Here is a 13,402-nt window from a genome sequence, read left to right as displayed (position 1 = left end):
GTAAACTTTAAACAAAAAACACTAACAGACTGCATTGCACAGTCTCATCCAACCTGCTGTGTCATTACTGAAAGCATTAATTAATCAGGAAGTCGCCATGGCCAGTGATGCATAAAAGCACAACACTCTTTCTGTTGCCATGCACACAGAGCCGTGCCATGCTCGACAGGCCAGCAAGCCAAACCATTCAAAATAAAAGCCGGACTTGCTGCACTCTTACCGGAGGAGCAGGAAGGTCCACAATGTCCGTATTAGGGCACATGTCATACGATGTGTGTCCTACCGCAGACAATGCAGACCTTCCTGCTCCTTTGTTAGTGGGCAGCAGTTCTGGTTTTTTAATTTTAATGGCTTGGCTTGCTGAGCATGGCACGGCTCTGTGTGCACGGCTGGGTTGTGTTTTTATATGATAATACTCATATATACCAGATATATATATACCCATATATACCAGATATATATATATATATATATATATATATATATATATATATATATATATATATATATATATATATATATATATATCTTTATATAAGCTTTTATATGATTATATATGCATTATAAACTAATACTATATCACTAGGCTGAACCACACCTGGGGTTACCCCATTTCATCTGTGGTCTTGTAGTCCAATTTTCTTGTAGAAATTGGAGTTGGAAGTTAGTCCATTAATCTGCTGGGATAACACCCGGACAGATGGAATGGATACACGGCAAGTACGGGAATGTCTGGCTGTGAACAGAAGAAAGTGTGATGCAATCAACGTTTGTGGGCTCGGCTAGGTCTGTGCACAAAAACCAAGCAGTAGGTATATGCCAGAAGAAAATGCTATTTGAGGACTAACCTAGAGCAACTCGGTTGCTTCCACAAAGGCCAGTGATATCACAAAACTGCTCCCTTTATTCTCCGTCCGCCACCCATCCAGCAAATGTGTTTGAAACTCAAATAACATGTTACTTCATAACAACGGTAATGTACTTCGCTGCCGACCTCCTCCTGTAGGAGAGAATAAGTGAAGGCTGGTTTATTCCTGTTCTTGGTCCCAATCCTACAGAGTGCTCTCATTTCCTTTATTATAGTGCAGGGAGAACACCCTTAAAAATCGACCTTCTTTAAGGGTTTTAGGGCTCAAGGCTTTTGGGGTGGGGGAAAACCTTGCTATTATCAAGTCTGACGTGCTTTTGGGAACTGTTTGATATGTTTACTCTTGCAATACTAACAAAGGACCACTGAAGGGCATTTTTAGAGGTGTGAGAATTGCAGTTTAATGTGATAATGTGATGGGGGGGGAGGGGATGGTGAGTGTCCCTTTAAGTGCATGGATTTTGCTGATTAGAAGATCAAGGCGCAGCGGGAGCTAAAAAGTGGGAAGGTTTTTGGTGGGATTTGCCCTTTCCCTTGTGGGGTAGGTGAAAAGGACCTCCAGGGATGTAGTCAACTGGAGCGTGGCTGGGGGGGGGGCAGGCCAGCAGACCCTCCCGGGTTGGGAGTGGGGGGTCCTGCAGCGGCTCTTCCAATCCATGGGGAGGGGCCTGAGGCTTCCTCCTCCTGAGGAATTAACCAGATCCAGGTTGGAGCATCAGCTGCTCCTCCCTTTGGGGTAATCTCAAGGGAAGGGTGCCCCAAGAGGTCCATGGTGTGGGTATGCGGGGGAAGAAACCTACAGGTGTGTGTGTGTGTGTTGGGGGGGGGGGGGTCAGATAGCCATGAGTTTGTGAGTAGCTCTGAGAGCAGGAAATTGCATTATGGTTGAAAAGCAATTATAGTCTTTAGTGAAGAAAAATCAGGTAGAATAAAAGCAACGTTGGTTGATTGGCATCAGTTATCCCTGGGGGATTTGTTAGACAGCGTCTATAGTGAGCCGTCAGCCTGGTTTTTTTGGAACAGGTGGACAATTTGCCATGATGAAAGCCTTTAAGACAAAACCAGCTCATTGCTGGAGTTCTTTCTGAATGTTTTTGTAAGTCCATAATCCAGTTGCTATTAGCTAAAGGTAGCAAAAGAGTTTTATTTATTACTGACTGTAATGGCAAAATTCATAATGATCTGGAACTGGTGTAGATTGCATTTAATTGCCAACTAATGATCCTAGGTCATAGTTCTGATTTTAGAGTCAGATCTAGACTTTACGACTATTCTCAGGGCATTCTGGCTGTTTTAGCATTACTTTTTTATTAGCCAAATAATTCCAAGAATGCCATAACAAGATATCTAGAAAAAAAAGTGTCTGAATATAAACAGAATATAAAGTGAATCACATTCCAAAAGGACACAGGTCTAGTCCTACCTTTTCTACATTTGCTTACATCTCTTGAGCTGGGATTTGAAGGATATGGTTTCAAATCATACCAGTGGCCTGGGACCAGTATATATAGAGGCATAAGCCAGGCATAGGTTTTCAATTTCCATTCTAGTGCAGCCCTGGCACATGCCGTTCTTCTATATTCCAATGTGATTTAATGATTACAGCCCAGGACCATCATTGATTTCCTTCTGGATGACTCCCTGTGTGATTCTGCAAGACCAGACTCTACAAGCAATAAATCTAGTAGAACAGACGTGCGAGGGAGCCTAACAGTCAAGACGGCACAGAGGCAATCATTCTAGCTCAGGGCAAGAACCCCAAAGCAGCTCAGCGGGCACCGGACGGTCACCACCATCTAAGCTCCCTGGGCTCAGCTTTTGATTATATGGTCTATGGGGTCTGGGGCATGCAAATGCGTGATCTACCTAGTACCCTGGCAGCACTAAATGAAAAAAATCCATGTTATTACCATCAGTGACTCCACTACTACCAAATTCTCCTTCCTCGCGCCCCGTCCCACTCCCAGAGACCCCAGAATTGCTTTAAGCCAGCACTAGCTTGTTGACGCCTACCTCGGAACATCCTGGGGATGGCTTACTGATGGTTTTACAAGGACACCATTAGAACTGCAAATCCAAAATGCAAGCTTAGAGAGAAAGTTTAAAACACCAAGATGACCACAAATGCTTTTGTTCTCCTGAAGTCTGTTATTAGGATGCAGAAAATGTAAAGAATATGCCTAGTTCGCTGATCTCCGATGACCCGGAGCCATCTGGTAATGATATCGGAATCATACTTTTATTTATCGGACTACAAACTGGCACTGAGTTATGAATAAATGCATGAATAGGATTTTGATAGACAAGTAGAGAGGCACAATTTCCCATTATTGTACCTGCAGTTATTTAGCTGTTAGCTGCATGGCGTATACTGTAATTTAACTACCATGATATTCCCAGGGATAATAGCTATTTAGGAAACTTGGACGCAAAGCCCACAGTATGCAGCAAAAATAATAGCACAGAAAGCCATGTGAGTCATAATAAATATAGTCTCGCTGTTAAATAGAACAAAACGAGACAGGTTCAGAGAATAAAAAAAACAAACCCTTGTTTATGGAAAAAATTGCAAAACAGTGAGCTCATTCTTTCTTTCTTTCTTTCTTTCTTGTTTTTTTGGAAGGATGCTACCCACCGGGTCTGGAGGTTGCTGATTTTAAGAAGAATTGATTGGGCTAGTTTTGTTACTATTATTTGAGGCAAACTATGTATTTATTAAGTACTTCTGGGGAATAATTCTACCTACTGTGGTTAAGTTAAATGGTATAATCAGAGAGATGGAATTGCTTTTCCAAGTGAGAAATGTGTCAATAAAATGCATACAGTTAAGAAAAACAAACAAAAAAATAAAAGACACAAAACACCATAGCGAGAGATCCGATGGCTCTTTTGTCGTCACTCACTTATGGTTTTGCTGAGTAAGTCTGATTGTATTTTTTTTCTCTCCTGAAACTCACAAACTGCTTATCCAGTGAGGGGAAATTGGGATCTTAGTCAATTGGGATAATTTGTAAAGAGCCAAAGATTATGTGCTCCTACATGTTGTTGTTTTTTTTATTTATTTATTTTATTTATTTATTTAGCACTTTTATATACCGATTTTCCAGTAAACAGAATTACTAATCAAGTCGGTTTACATTCTAAACAATAACCATGACAAGAGGATGTCTTACAATAAACAGGTATATTGAACTTGGATAAAAATAATTGGGGTTAACAACATAAAGTAAAAGATATGGGGCCTAATGTAGGCTGGAGTTAAGAACGGGTGTTGGGCATAAGGCTGGGTTTTTTAATATTGCTCTCTGGGGGTTACCAATGAAAGGGATCATAGGTTGGAATACACATAAAAGCTGAAGTTAGGAGAATGCTTGGTTGAATAACCAGGTCTTGAGTCTTTTCTTAAATACAATAAGGCATTGCACTAGGCTGAGGTCTGATGGGAGAGAGTTCCAAAGTTTGGGACCGGCAGTGGAGAAAGCTCTTTTACTTAATGCTGTTTTCATCGGTGGGACCTGTAGATTGTTTCTGTATGCTTGTCTCACTGGTCTGGATGAGGTGTGAGGTTGAAGAGGGATCTTGAGCTCGAGTGGGGCGATGTTATGTATAGCCTTGTGGATTGATGAGAGTGCTTTGAAAAGTATTCTGAATTTGATAGGAAGCCAGTGTAGATTTTTCAAGATGGGTGTTATATGGTCTCTTTTGTTTTTCTTGGTTAGAATCCTTGCTGTTGCGTTCTGCAACATCTGTAGAGGTTTTGTGGAGTTAGCAGGGAGGCTAAGTAGTAGTGAGTTGCAGTAGTCGATTTTACTGAGAATGATTGCTTGTAAAACTGATTGGAAATCTTGAAGATGGAGGAGGGGGTCTCAATCTTTTTAAGACTTAAGTTTGAAAAATCCCTCCTTTACGATGTTGTTGATGAAAGATCTGTAATTCATTTGGTTATCTAGTATAACTCCCAGGTTTCTGACTTGTGGGGATAGGATTAGTTGTGAGGCCTGGTTGGTGATAGCTTGTGGGTGGTTTCCATCTTGGGAAATGAGAAGGTACTCTGTCTTGTTTTGATTAAGAATCAGATTGTGACTTGTCAGCAGATTGTTGATGGCATGTTGGCATGAGTTCCAGAAGTCCAGTGTTTTATGAAGTGAATCCGTAATAGGAATCAGAATCTGGGCATCGTCAGCGTATAGGTAGTGGATAAGATTTAGCTTGCGGAGGAGCTGGCAGAGTGGGAGCAGGTATATGTTGAATAAGGTTGGAGAAAGTGAAGAGCCTTGTGGGACTTCCAGGTTGCAGTTGACTGGTTTTTATTGCTTGTTTAGAAGATATCACAGCCTACTGAGACTTGTGAAAAACCCTTTTGTGGTGCCTGGCTTCAGAAAATGTCACAGAAGGGTGAAACAATATTTGCCCTTGCAACACTGAGAAATAATTGATTCAATGCGCTGAAGTTCTTATCAGTGCGGTATCAGCTTGGGGGAGAGATGTGTTGCTATGGCAGGCCAGGGCATTGGCAGACACTTACTATACTATGGCTAGAGGAGCTGAATGGCTGAAGCCAAGACCAGTAGGGCAGAGCCTTCAAAGTCCCTTTACGTGCAGAAAACCATATTTTGTGCAGAAGGGCTGTTGTAAAACTGGCCGGGGCTCAGTGTGCCCAAAGCACACACGGTACCCGTTTCTGCACATAGTTTACATCTTCCCAAAGATGTTCCCAGTGCTTGTGCGTGACTTTGCTTGCATAAGTTATACCCTTGATAGAGCAGGCCTAATTTTCAAAGCGAACTAAAAAGTCATGGTAAAGTCTGAACGAAAAAGATGCATGCATGCTTTCCCCGGGGCTTGCAGAGTTATAAAATTACCCTTAACAGAGGGCCAGTGTGCTAACATATATTAAGGTGAAGGCCTCAAGGTGGAGTTAAGTTTATGCATTGCCTGATGTGAGCTGCAATGTCCCCTTACCTCCTTACCCTCTGGGACGAATTGCCTCTCCACCCTCTTCCATACTGAAAAAAGAAGGCTGCTCTGGCAGGAGTCCTGCCCCCCCTTAGACTGACAAAGAAACCCCATCGGGAGTGATCCTCCTGCTATCCTACTTGAATTGAAAAAGATGGAACCCCTCCCTGTTCCCTTTCCTCCCTGAAGCCTCCCCTCTCTGCAGCAGAAGACCACTGCTCTCCTGTCGGCTCTGCCGTGCAAAATGGCATCAGCCAGCCTCACACAGTCCTTTACTCCTGATGGTGCAAATGCATGCATTGGCCTTAAAAAAACACATCAGGTTTAATGCCTGGGAGATAATGTCCACCTTAAAACCTCCCTTTAATGAGGCTTAGTATATTGGCTCCAAGAGTATTAATATATGGTTTTCTCTTGCAGGTCCTGACTGATCCAGCCACACACACACACACACACACATACACACTCACACATTTCTTTTATGTGTGCTGCTATCTATAAGGTTCTAAGAAATACCAGTTATCCTCACTTTAGTTTGAAGTTCTCTCTTGTACAGCTATGCATTCGCTTGTTACTTCATTATGTGCTGCTGCCCCTTAGGGTGTAATGGTCACGGGACTTTCTCGTTCAATCCACTTCTGTTCCTTTTCTCACACGTACTTGGATCATATTCCTCCTGTCCCCATAGACCTTGGTGTCATTGTGCAAGCTTCCCGTGGACCGAGGTGATCGCGCTGGTAGATTTTGCTGCTTGCAACTGATTTGTGTGCAGTTGGTCATCGGGCTCCAGAACGATAATGGATTCTTTCTGTTTCTGTTTCTCCTCCAGGTTATGGACACGCGGCTCCGGGGACTGACGCAGGGAAAGCCTTCTGCATGTTCTACGCCGTTCTGGGAATCCCCCTCACGCTGGTCATGTTCCAGAGCCTGGGGGAGCGCATGAACACCTTCGTCAAGTCCCTCCTGAAGCGCATCAAGAAGTGCTGTGGGATGAGGAGCACGGAGGTCTCCATGGAGAACATGGTCACCGTGGGCTTCTTCTCCTGCATGGGCACCCTCTGCATTGGGGCCGCAGCCTTCTCCCACTACGAGGAGTGGAGCTTCTTCCAAGCTTATTACTACTGCTTTATAACGTTGACTACAATAGGGTTCGGGGACTACGTGGCCCTGCAGAAAAACAGGGCCCTGCAAAAGAAGCCACTGTACGTGGCTTTTAGTTTTATGTACATTCTCGTGGGATTGACAGTCATCGGGGCGTTCCTCAATCTGGTAGTTCTCAGGTTCTTGACCATGAACAGCGAGGATGAGAGGAGGGATGCGGAGGAGAGGGCATCCTTAGCAGGGAATCGCAACAGCATGATTATCCATATCCAGGAAGATCCTCAGCACGGGCGGCCGCGGTACAAGGCGGAAGTCACGGACCTCCAGTCAGTGTGCTCTTGCATGTGCTACAGGTCCCACGAGTACACCAGCCGGGTGGTCTCCCACCAAAATTCCTTCAGCTCCAAGCTGAACCCCCAGTACTTTCACTCCATCTCGTACAAGATCGAGGAGATCTCACCAAGCACATTGAAAAACAGCCTTTTCCCCTCCCCCGTTAGCTCCATCTCCCCCGGGTTGCACAGCTTTACAGAGAGCCACAGGCTGATGAAAAGGCGAAAGTCGATTTAAAGTCCTTTTCACTTTGACTTTTTTATTATTATTATTATTATTTATTTTATTTGGGGGAAGGAGGGGAGAGGGGGAGTGATGTCTTTGCAATTTGTTTTTTCCTTAAATTGAGATGGAGTAAGGCAAAAGAAAAAAAAAATATTCTAAGCCTGCCTTCCTCTGAGACTCCAAACCGAGCATGGCGCATGGCTCATTACTGCTCCAGCAAAGAATGCCTTACTTTACCCCATCGGTTGATTTCAGAGGATTTTCTGGTGACAGGAGATGAAATAACGTGGGTACCAATAATCCAAAGTTGCACACGTACTGAGGGCATTATTTATGCCGCTGTCACTTTTGGCCTACAAGTTTTTCTTTTGTTTTCTTATTCATTTATTTGAGTTGTTGTTGTTGTTGTTGGATTTTTTTTTTTTTTTAAAGAGCAGGTCAAGAATGTGTGCGTGTGTGTAAGCGTTGCGTGTGGGAATGCGAGCATGAGGAGGTGTGCGTACAATCCCCATAGCTAGTGCCACACGACGAGCCCGAGCCATGCAACTATGCTACAGCCTGCTTTTAATGTTTAGATTGCTTCCAAAGGAAACAAAATCAAAATGTATTTATGTTTGTTATTAATTATTACTACTATTATTAAAAATTATGATTACTAATATTACTTTGCCAGATCTAGCATGTGCGCTAAGCAGTCACTATACCAGGGGTATCACGATACAGGATTTTTTTTTTTTTTAATGCAGATTCTAGATTGTATAAAAACAACAACAATAATAAAAATACAAAAAAAGAAATAGGAAAATGAATCTTATTTTTTGGAGCTTGCCAGTTCAAACATAAAATAAAAAGTAAAAAGTAAAATAAAAGCATGCACTTTGTAAAACTGGTATGCATTATAACCACACACACAAAACCCCCTTCCCTCCAGCAATGGAATTATTAATCGACAGAAAATAATCTTAGTGATTTGGTTTTCACATACGTTTCTTCCTTTCCCCGTTCGGTCCCAACAATTTTCCATGCCTCTGGAATTCTTGCCATGCAAACTGGAAAACTGTTGAAACTCACAGGGACCGATTTGGACTGTATACTAATTGGGCATAGGGAGGTCACAGCTGCTGGTACAGGTCAGACTCGGCCCATCTGAATGGTTGGTATGATCATTCCTAGCACTTACCCTCCATCTTCAAAACTGTGACAAAGGTTTGAATCGAGCCCTATACATTTATTAGATTATTTTCCATATATTTGTGAAATATGTATTTTTTTTTGTTTGATATCTACCTGCATGAATAGGAATCCTATTTTTTTGGAATGCTTTGATAATGAAGGATTTACTTTGGCAGATGTATGTTTCTTTCAATGAATAATGATGGGCAGTATATATATAGTATATAAGTTATCGATATATAGTGCCTCTAATTGCTTTTGATTTGCAAATACTGGAAAGCCTTCAGTTGGTCTCAGGAAGAGTTCATGGGACAGTATCCTCTCTATTGACCTACAGGGAGAGCTACAATAGTAAGTACAATGCCTGACTTTCAAAATCTTTCCCCATAAACCCAACAGGAAGGCAAACTCTTGGCCAAGAAGACCCCTGTCAGACTTATTTGTGTTTGAGAATTGGAAATCACTTCATACCATCTTAGCACATGTTGAGTCAAAGGAATTGGATTTGATTGTACCATTCCAAAAATCACTTTAACGTGCACTGAAACAAGGGAATTTGATATAAAACAGACTTTGTAATGAGCCATTTTAGAAAACAAAACCAACTGCTTGCCACGTGCCAATCTGCATGGGACGGGGTAGACAACACGTGCGAAGGAAAACTTTTGGTATCACAGTTTGAAGAGTTGGTGCCATGGCCGACTCTAGGCTAACCGGCACCCTGTGTGAAAACTGAAATTGAAGGCCCTCCCCTCCCTCCTTAGATGGTGGCAGCTCTGGCACTGCACTCCCTCCTTTGGTAGGGGAGGTGGCTCCAGCACAGTGATCATTCTTTCCCTCTCTCTCTCTCCTACCCAGCATCCCCTTTTCCCTTCCTCCTCCCCCCTGCCGTTGACCCAGCACCATTGTCCACCTGATCCCCTCCTATTTTTCCCTCTGCCTACATGATGTGGAAGGGTATGGGAAACGGGGTGCCAGCATGGTGGCGCCCCCTCGTACATGGAATCCTGTGGGGCTACATACCAGCTGCACACCCCAAAAGCCAACCCTAGCTGTTTTCTGTCATTGGGGGACCAAGTCACAATGCGATTGTATAGTAGGTGTCAGCAATAAGTGTGTTATCTTGTTTGTAGATGAAGGGTGATGGTAGACATTGGTGATTTTTCTGCCAGGTCACTAAGCTTGCTTCCTTTTTTCCCTTGGGAAACAGTGGGAGGTGGAGGCTGCCACTGGATCCGACCTAGGACCTGTTCTTCTTGTTTAGAAAATTGCCACTGGTTGTAGTCTTGAGTAGAAATCGCAGACTGTAATATGATGGAAGTATTAAAAACAAAAAAAAAAGAGGACTTCATGCCACCTCTCTCTGTTAACTTGGAGGCCTCTGCCAAGTTTTCACATTTCAGAACCAGTCTTGAGAAGAGTTTTCACAGAATTTCAGAATCAGCACATAGCGTCCATGTTGCTTTAACATAAACCTTGAAGCGGTTCAGTCCTGTGGAAAGGCCTCTGTGGAGAGTCTTTCTACCCCTAGGAGGGCACTCCTAATTCAGATTAGTGAGTGCAGGGGCTCTATCCCTTGCGTGCGCACGGTATTTTAAACAGATTTATCTGCAATAGTTTCCAACAAAACTAATTTTCAAGGTTATTCTTTAAGCAGATCTGAAAACAGGGTTCCTTCAGACCAATTTGGCCAGCTAATTTCCTCTGATTTCTTGCCCAGTCAGGAACTGTTCTGGCCTAGTTTTCCATCATGTTTGCCGTGCTGGCTGGATGTGGAATTTAGATGCCCATCAGTCGAGGTTTATTTCTCCTTCACCTTATATCATCTTTCTAGGTTTCAGCAGCTCAGACATAATCGACTGGGACTCCTTCTAGACCCCTCTACCAATCTACGTTTCAGTCAGCCAGAAAGCATCACTGTTGTCCAAGTCTTCCTCCATTCCAAGGCATGTGAGTAGTAGTGCCTCTGTGGCTTCTAGGCCTGGACTGTCCTGGGGTCTCCTGAAAAGAGATATACACACACTTTGCACCAAAGGCCAAAACATGCAAACACTAAAGTGATCACCCATTTATAAATTATTCACAAAACAGGACTATTTTTAACCATAATTATTTTCCTGCACTATATTACATAATTCAAAGTTTCCTCCATTTCTTGTAGGTGATTTTTTTTTCTAATAGGTTCTCATCCTTTTTCCCTAAAATTTACTTTTTAGCACAAAAGATTTAGCATTTCACAGTAAAAACTTTACAAACAGTACGAAATTGTAAAATTATTTGAGAAGCCAGCACTGTACTTTCCACACAGATACAAAGGCCTCAGGACCTATTGGAATTAATGGACACAATAGATTTTATATGTATTTACAATATTTATATGGCATTCTACCTTGCAATAGCACAAATACAATAACATATAGTATAATTTGTAATGGAGGTGACTAGAGGAATTGAAAACAGGGAAAAGGCACAGGAGTAGGCTAGTGTAAATGAAGGTCTTTAAGTTCCTTCTGAAATAAAACCAGGGAAGGAGCCTCTTGAATATCAGTTGAGACTTTGTCCCATAGAGAGGGTATTTGAAAAAGGCATTAAAATGAGAAGAAGCCTTAGTACAGGGAGGAAAAGCCAATACATAGGAGCCTATGCTCTAATGCTTATGGAGCATGCTAAGGCTAGAATATAAGATGTTGGATTCGTGGACCCTTGAGCCCACTGGGACAGATGATGACGCACCGTGGGAAGAACCGCAGTGGATGTCAAAGCCGGGAGGCGGCACAGGGCAGGAGACCGAAGGGATCTTCACCACTGGAAGCCCGAGGTCCTCCCAGGAGGAGCCCGTGAGGACCCAAGCCGCTTGGACTTAGGCGAGGCCTCCTGGACGTAGAGGAGCTGGGCACCGAGAGCCAGTAGAAGTCACGGACCAGGAACAGAAGCTGAAGTCAGAAGCCAAGGACGAAGCTGAAGTCAGAGGCCAGTGGACGAGCCGAAGTCAGGAACCAGGAACAGCAACTAGCAACCGCTGGGACAGAGAGAACATCGTTGCAAGGCAAGGAGAAGATCTAGTTGCAGGGTTAAACACCCTGAGATCGTCTGACGTCACCCTAGGGCAGTGCTGCAATTTCCCGCGCTGGCCCCTTTAAATGTCGAGCCCCTGCGCGCGCCTAGGGGGCGGGGCCAGCTGCGGAGCATCGACGGCGTCTCCCTCAAGGCAGGAGCCAGGCAGGCCCGGAAAGGCGTCGCAGCGGCCCGGACTGTCCCCGAGTTAGTTGGAGGGACCGGGGCACGGCCCGGGACCACAACATAGAACCATAGTCTACAGCGTCATTATGCCTGCTAAACCAGGATTAGAAGAAGTTAGCAGCAGGTATGCATTAAAATGAGTGTTTATCTGCATGTAAGTGAAGTAATATGGAGGTCCATATTCAAAAGGAGTTAGCCAGCTAAATGATTATTTCAGCACTTATCTGGCTATATTTTCGCAGGATAATGGGTTAGAAGGCTAGAATTTAGCTGGATAAATTAGGGGTGTTCTGGGGGACGTAACTGGGATGAGTTCAGTTAGCCGGCTGAGTTAACCGGCTAAATCCGATATTTTGAATTAGCTGGATGACTTAGCTGGCTAAGGGGCCGAAGTAGTAAAAGCCGTGCTAAAATCAGAGTTACAGTAGATTTTAGCATGGTTTTATTTTACATGGGTGCTAGACCTGGGGGTACTCGTGGGATGCAGCAAACTAATGATATGCAAATAGACCACATGCAAAATAGTGCGCTAAACTGAAAAGCATGGGGGTTTTTTTTTTTACCCTTAACTATTTGTACACCAACACCACGCTAAGAAAAATCAGAGTCCTTCCCTCCCCCCTCCCCAGGTTTCCAGACCCCCAGATGGTACAAATCTGAAATTAGCTGGCAGGCCCCTTGCTACCTTCAGGCCCGAAGTCCCCCTCCCCATCCAGGAGCCCCTGCCTGTCAACCTCCTCTGTGTCTGGACCCGGGGGGCCTCTCAGTCTTTGACTAACCTGATGAAATTGTTCATTCCGTGGCAGGTCCCTGTAAAATAGCTGTCCATGGCTTCAAAAAAATAAAATACACTGACATCTTCCCCCCCACCCTGGCCTGAAATCCCCTCCCCCATCCAGGAAACCCTGCCAGAGAACTTTCTCCGCCGGGCTGTCCCGATTTGGCCCTTTTCATTGACATTTGTCAGTGGAAGGACCAATCCCCTGTTCAGGACAGCCTTCCGAAAGGGGATTGGTCCTTTTACTGACATGTGACAGAGAAGGGACCAATCAGCAGTAATTTAATATGATGTGTCCAGATTTGTCCGACAAGGTTGATCCAGCCCTGGATTTTCCCCATTGCATGCAGGGACTCGAAGTTTTGATTTACCTATTGCTCTGTTTAAAGGCGTTAAATCTAAATCCCCCTTCCACAACCTCCCACACGCATACGTTAAAAAAAAAACCTCATAGTGGGTTCCATGTGCTGGGGGGGTGCCACATTAGGAGACCTTCTGATTTCCCTACATGCAACGAGGTAAACCCAGGACTGAATCAACCCAGTCAGAGAAATACCAGACTGAGTCTCTCATGGAGATCCCCATGGAGAATCTACCCTGAGGCACAAAGGAGGTAAAGCGAGTTGCCTAAGGCCTGGATTCATCATTCATTGCTGAATCCAGCGAGGGCGGGCCCTCGAAAGCCCGCAGCCTTTGCACCACCGCGGCGTCTTCGCTGCCGGCTTTCG

General features: G+C 44.1%; 1 protein-coding gene across 1 annotated transcript in view; it reads left to right on the top strand.

Moving 5' to 3' along the window:
* Positions 1-7,495, top strand: part of KCNK9 (potassium two pore domain channel subfamily K member 9) — a 265,094-nt gene extending 257,599 nt beyond the window's left edge. The window contains exon 2 of the mRNA XM_029592721.1: positions 6,654-7,495. Coding sequence (XP_029448581.1) covers positions 6,654-7,495 — 842 coding nt within the window. The remainder of the gene's footprint in view (positions 1-6,653) is intronic.
* Positions 7,496-13,402: the final 5,907 nt, after the last annotated feature.

This window comes from Rhinatrema bivittatum, chromosome 2, assembly GCF_901001135.1.
Source record: "Rhinatrema bivittatum chromosome 2, aRhiBiv1.1, whole genome shotgun sequence".
Classification (NCBI taxonomy): Eukaryota; Metazoa; Chordata; class Amphibia; order Gymnophiona; family Rhinatrematidae; genus Rhinatrema; species Rhinatrema bivittatum.
This window is presented reverse-complemented; position numbering and strand designations above follow the sequence as displayed.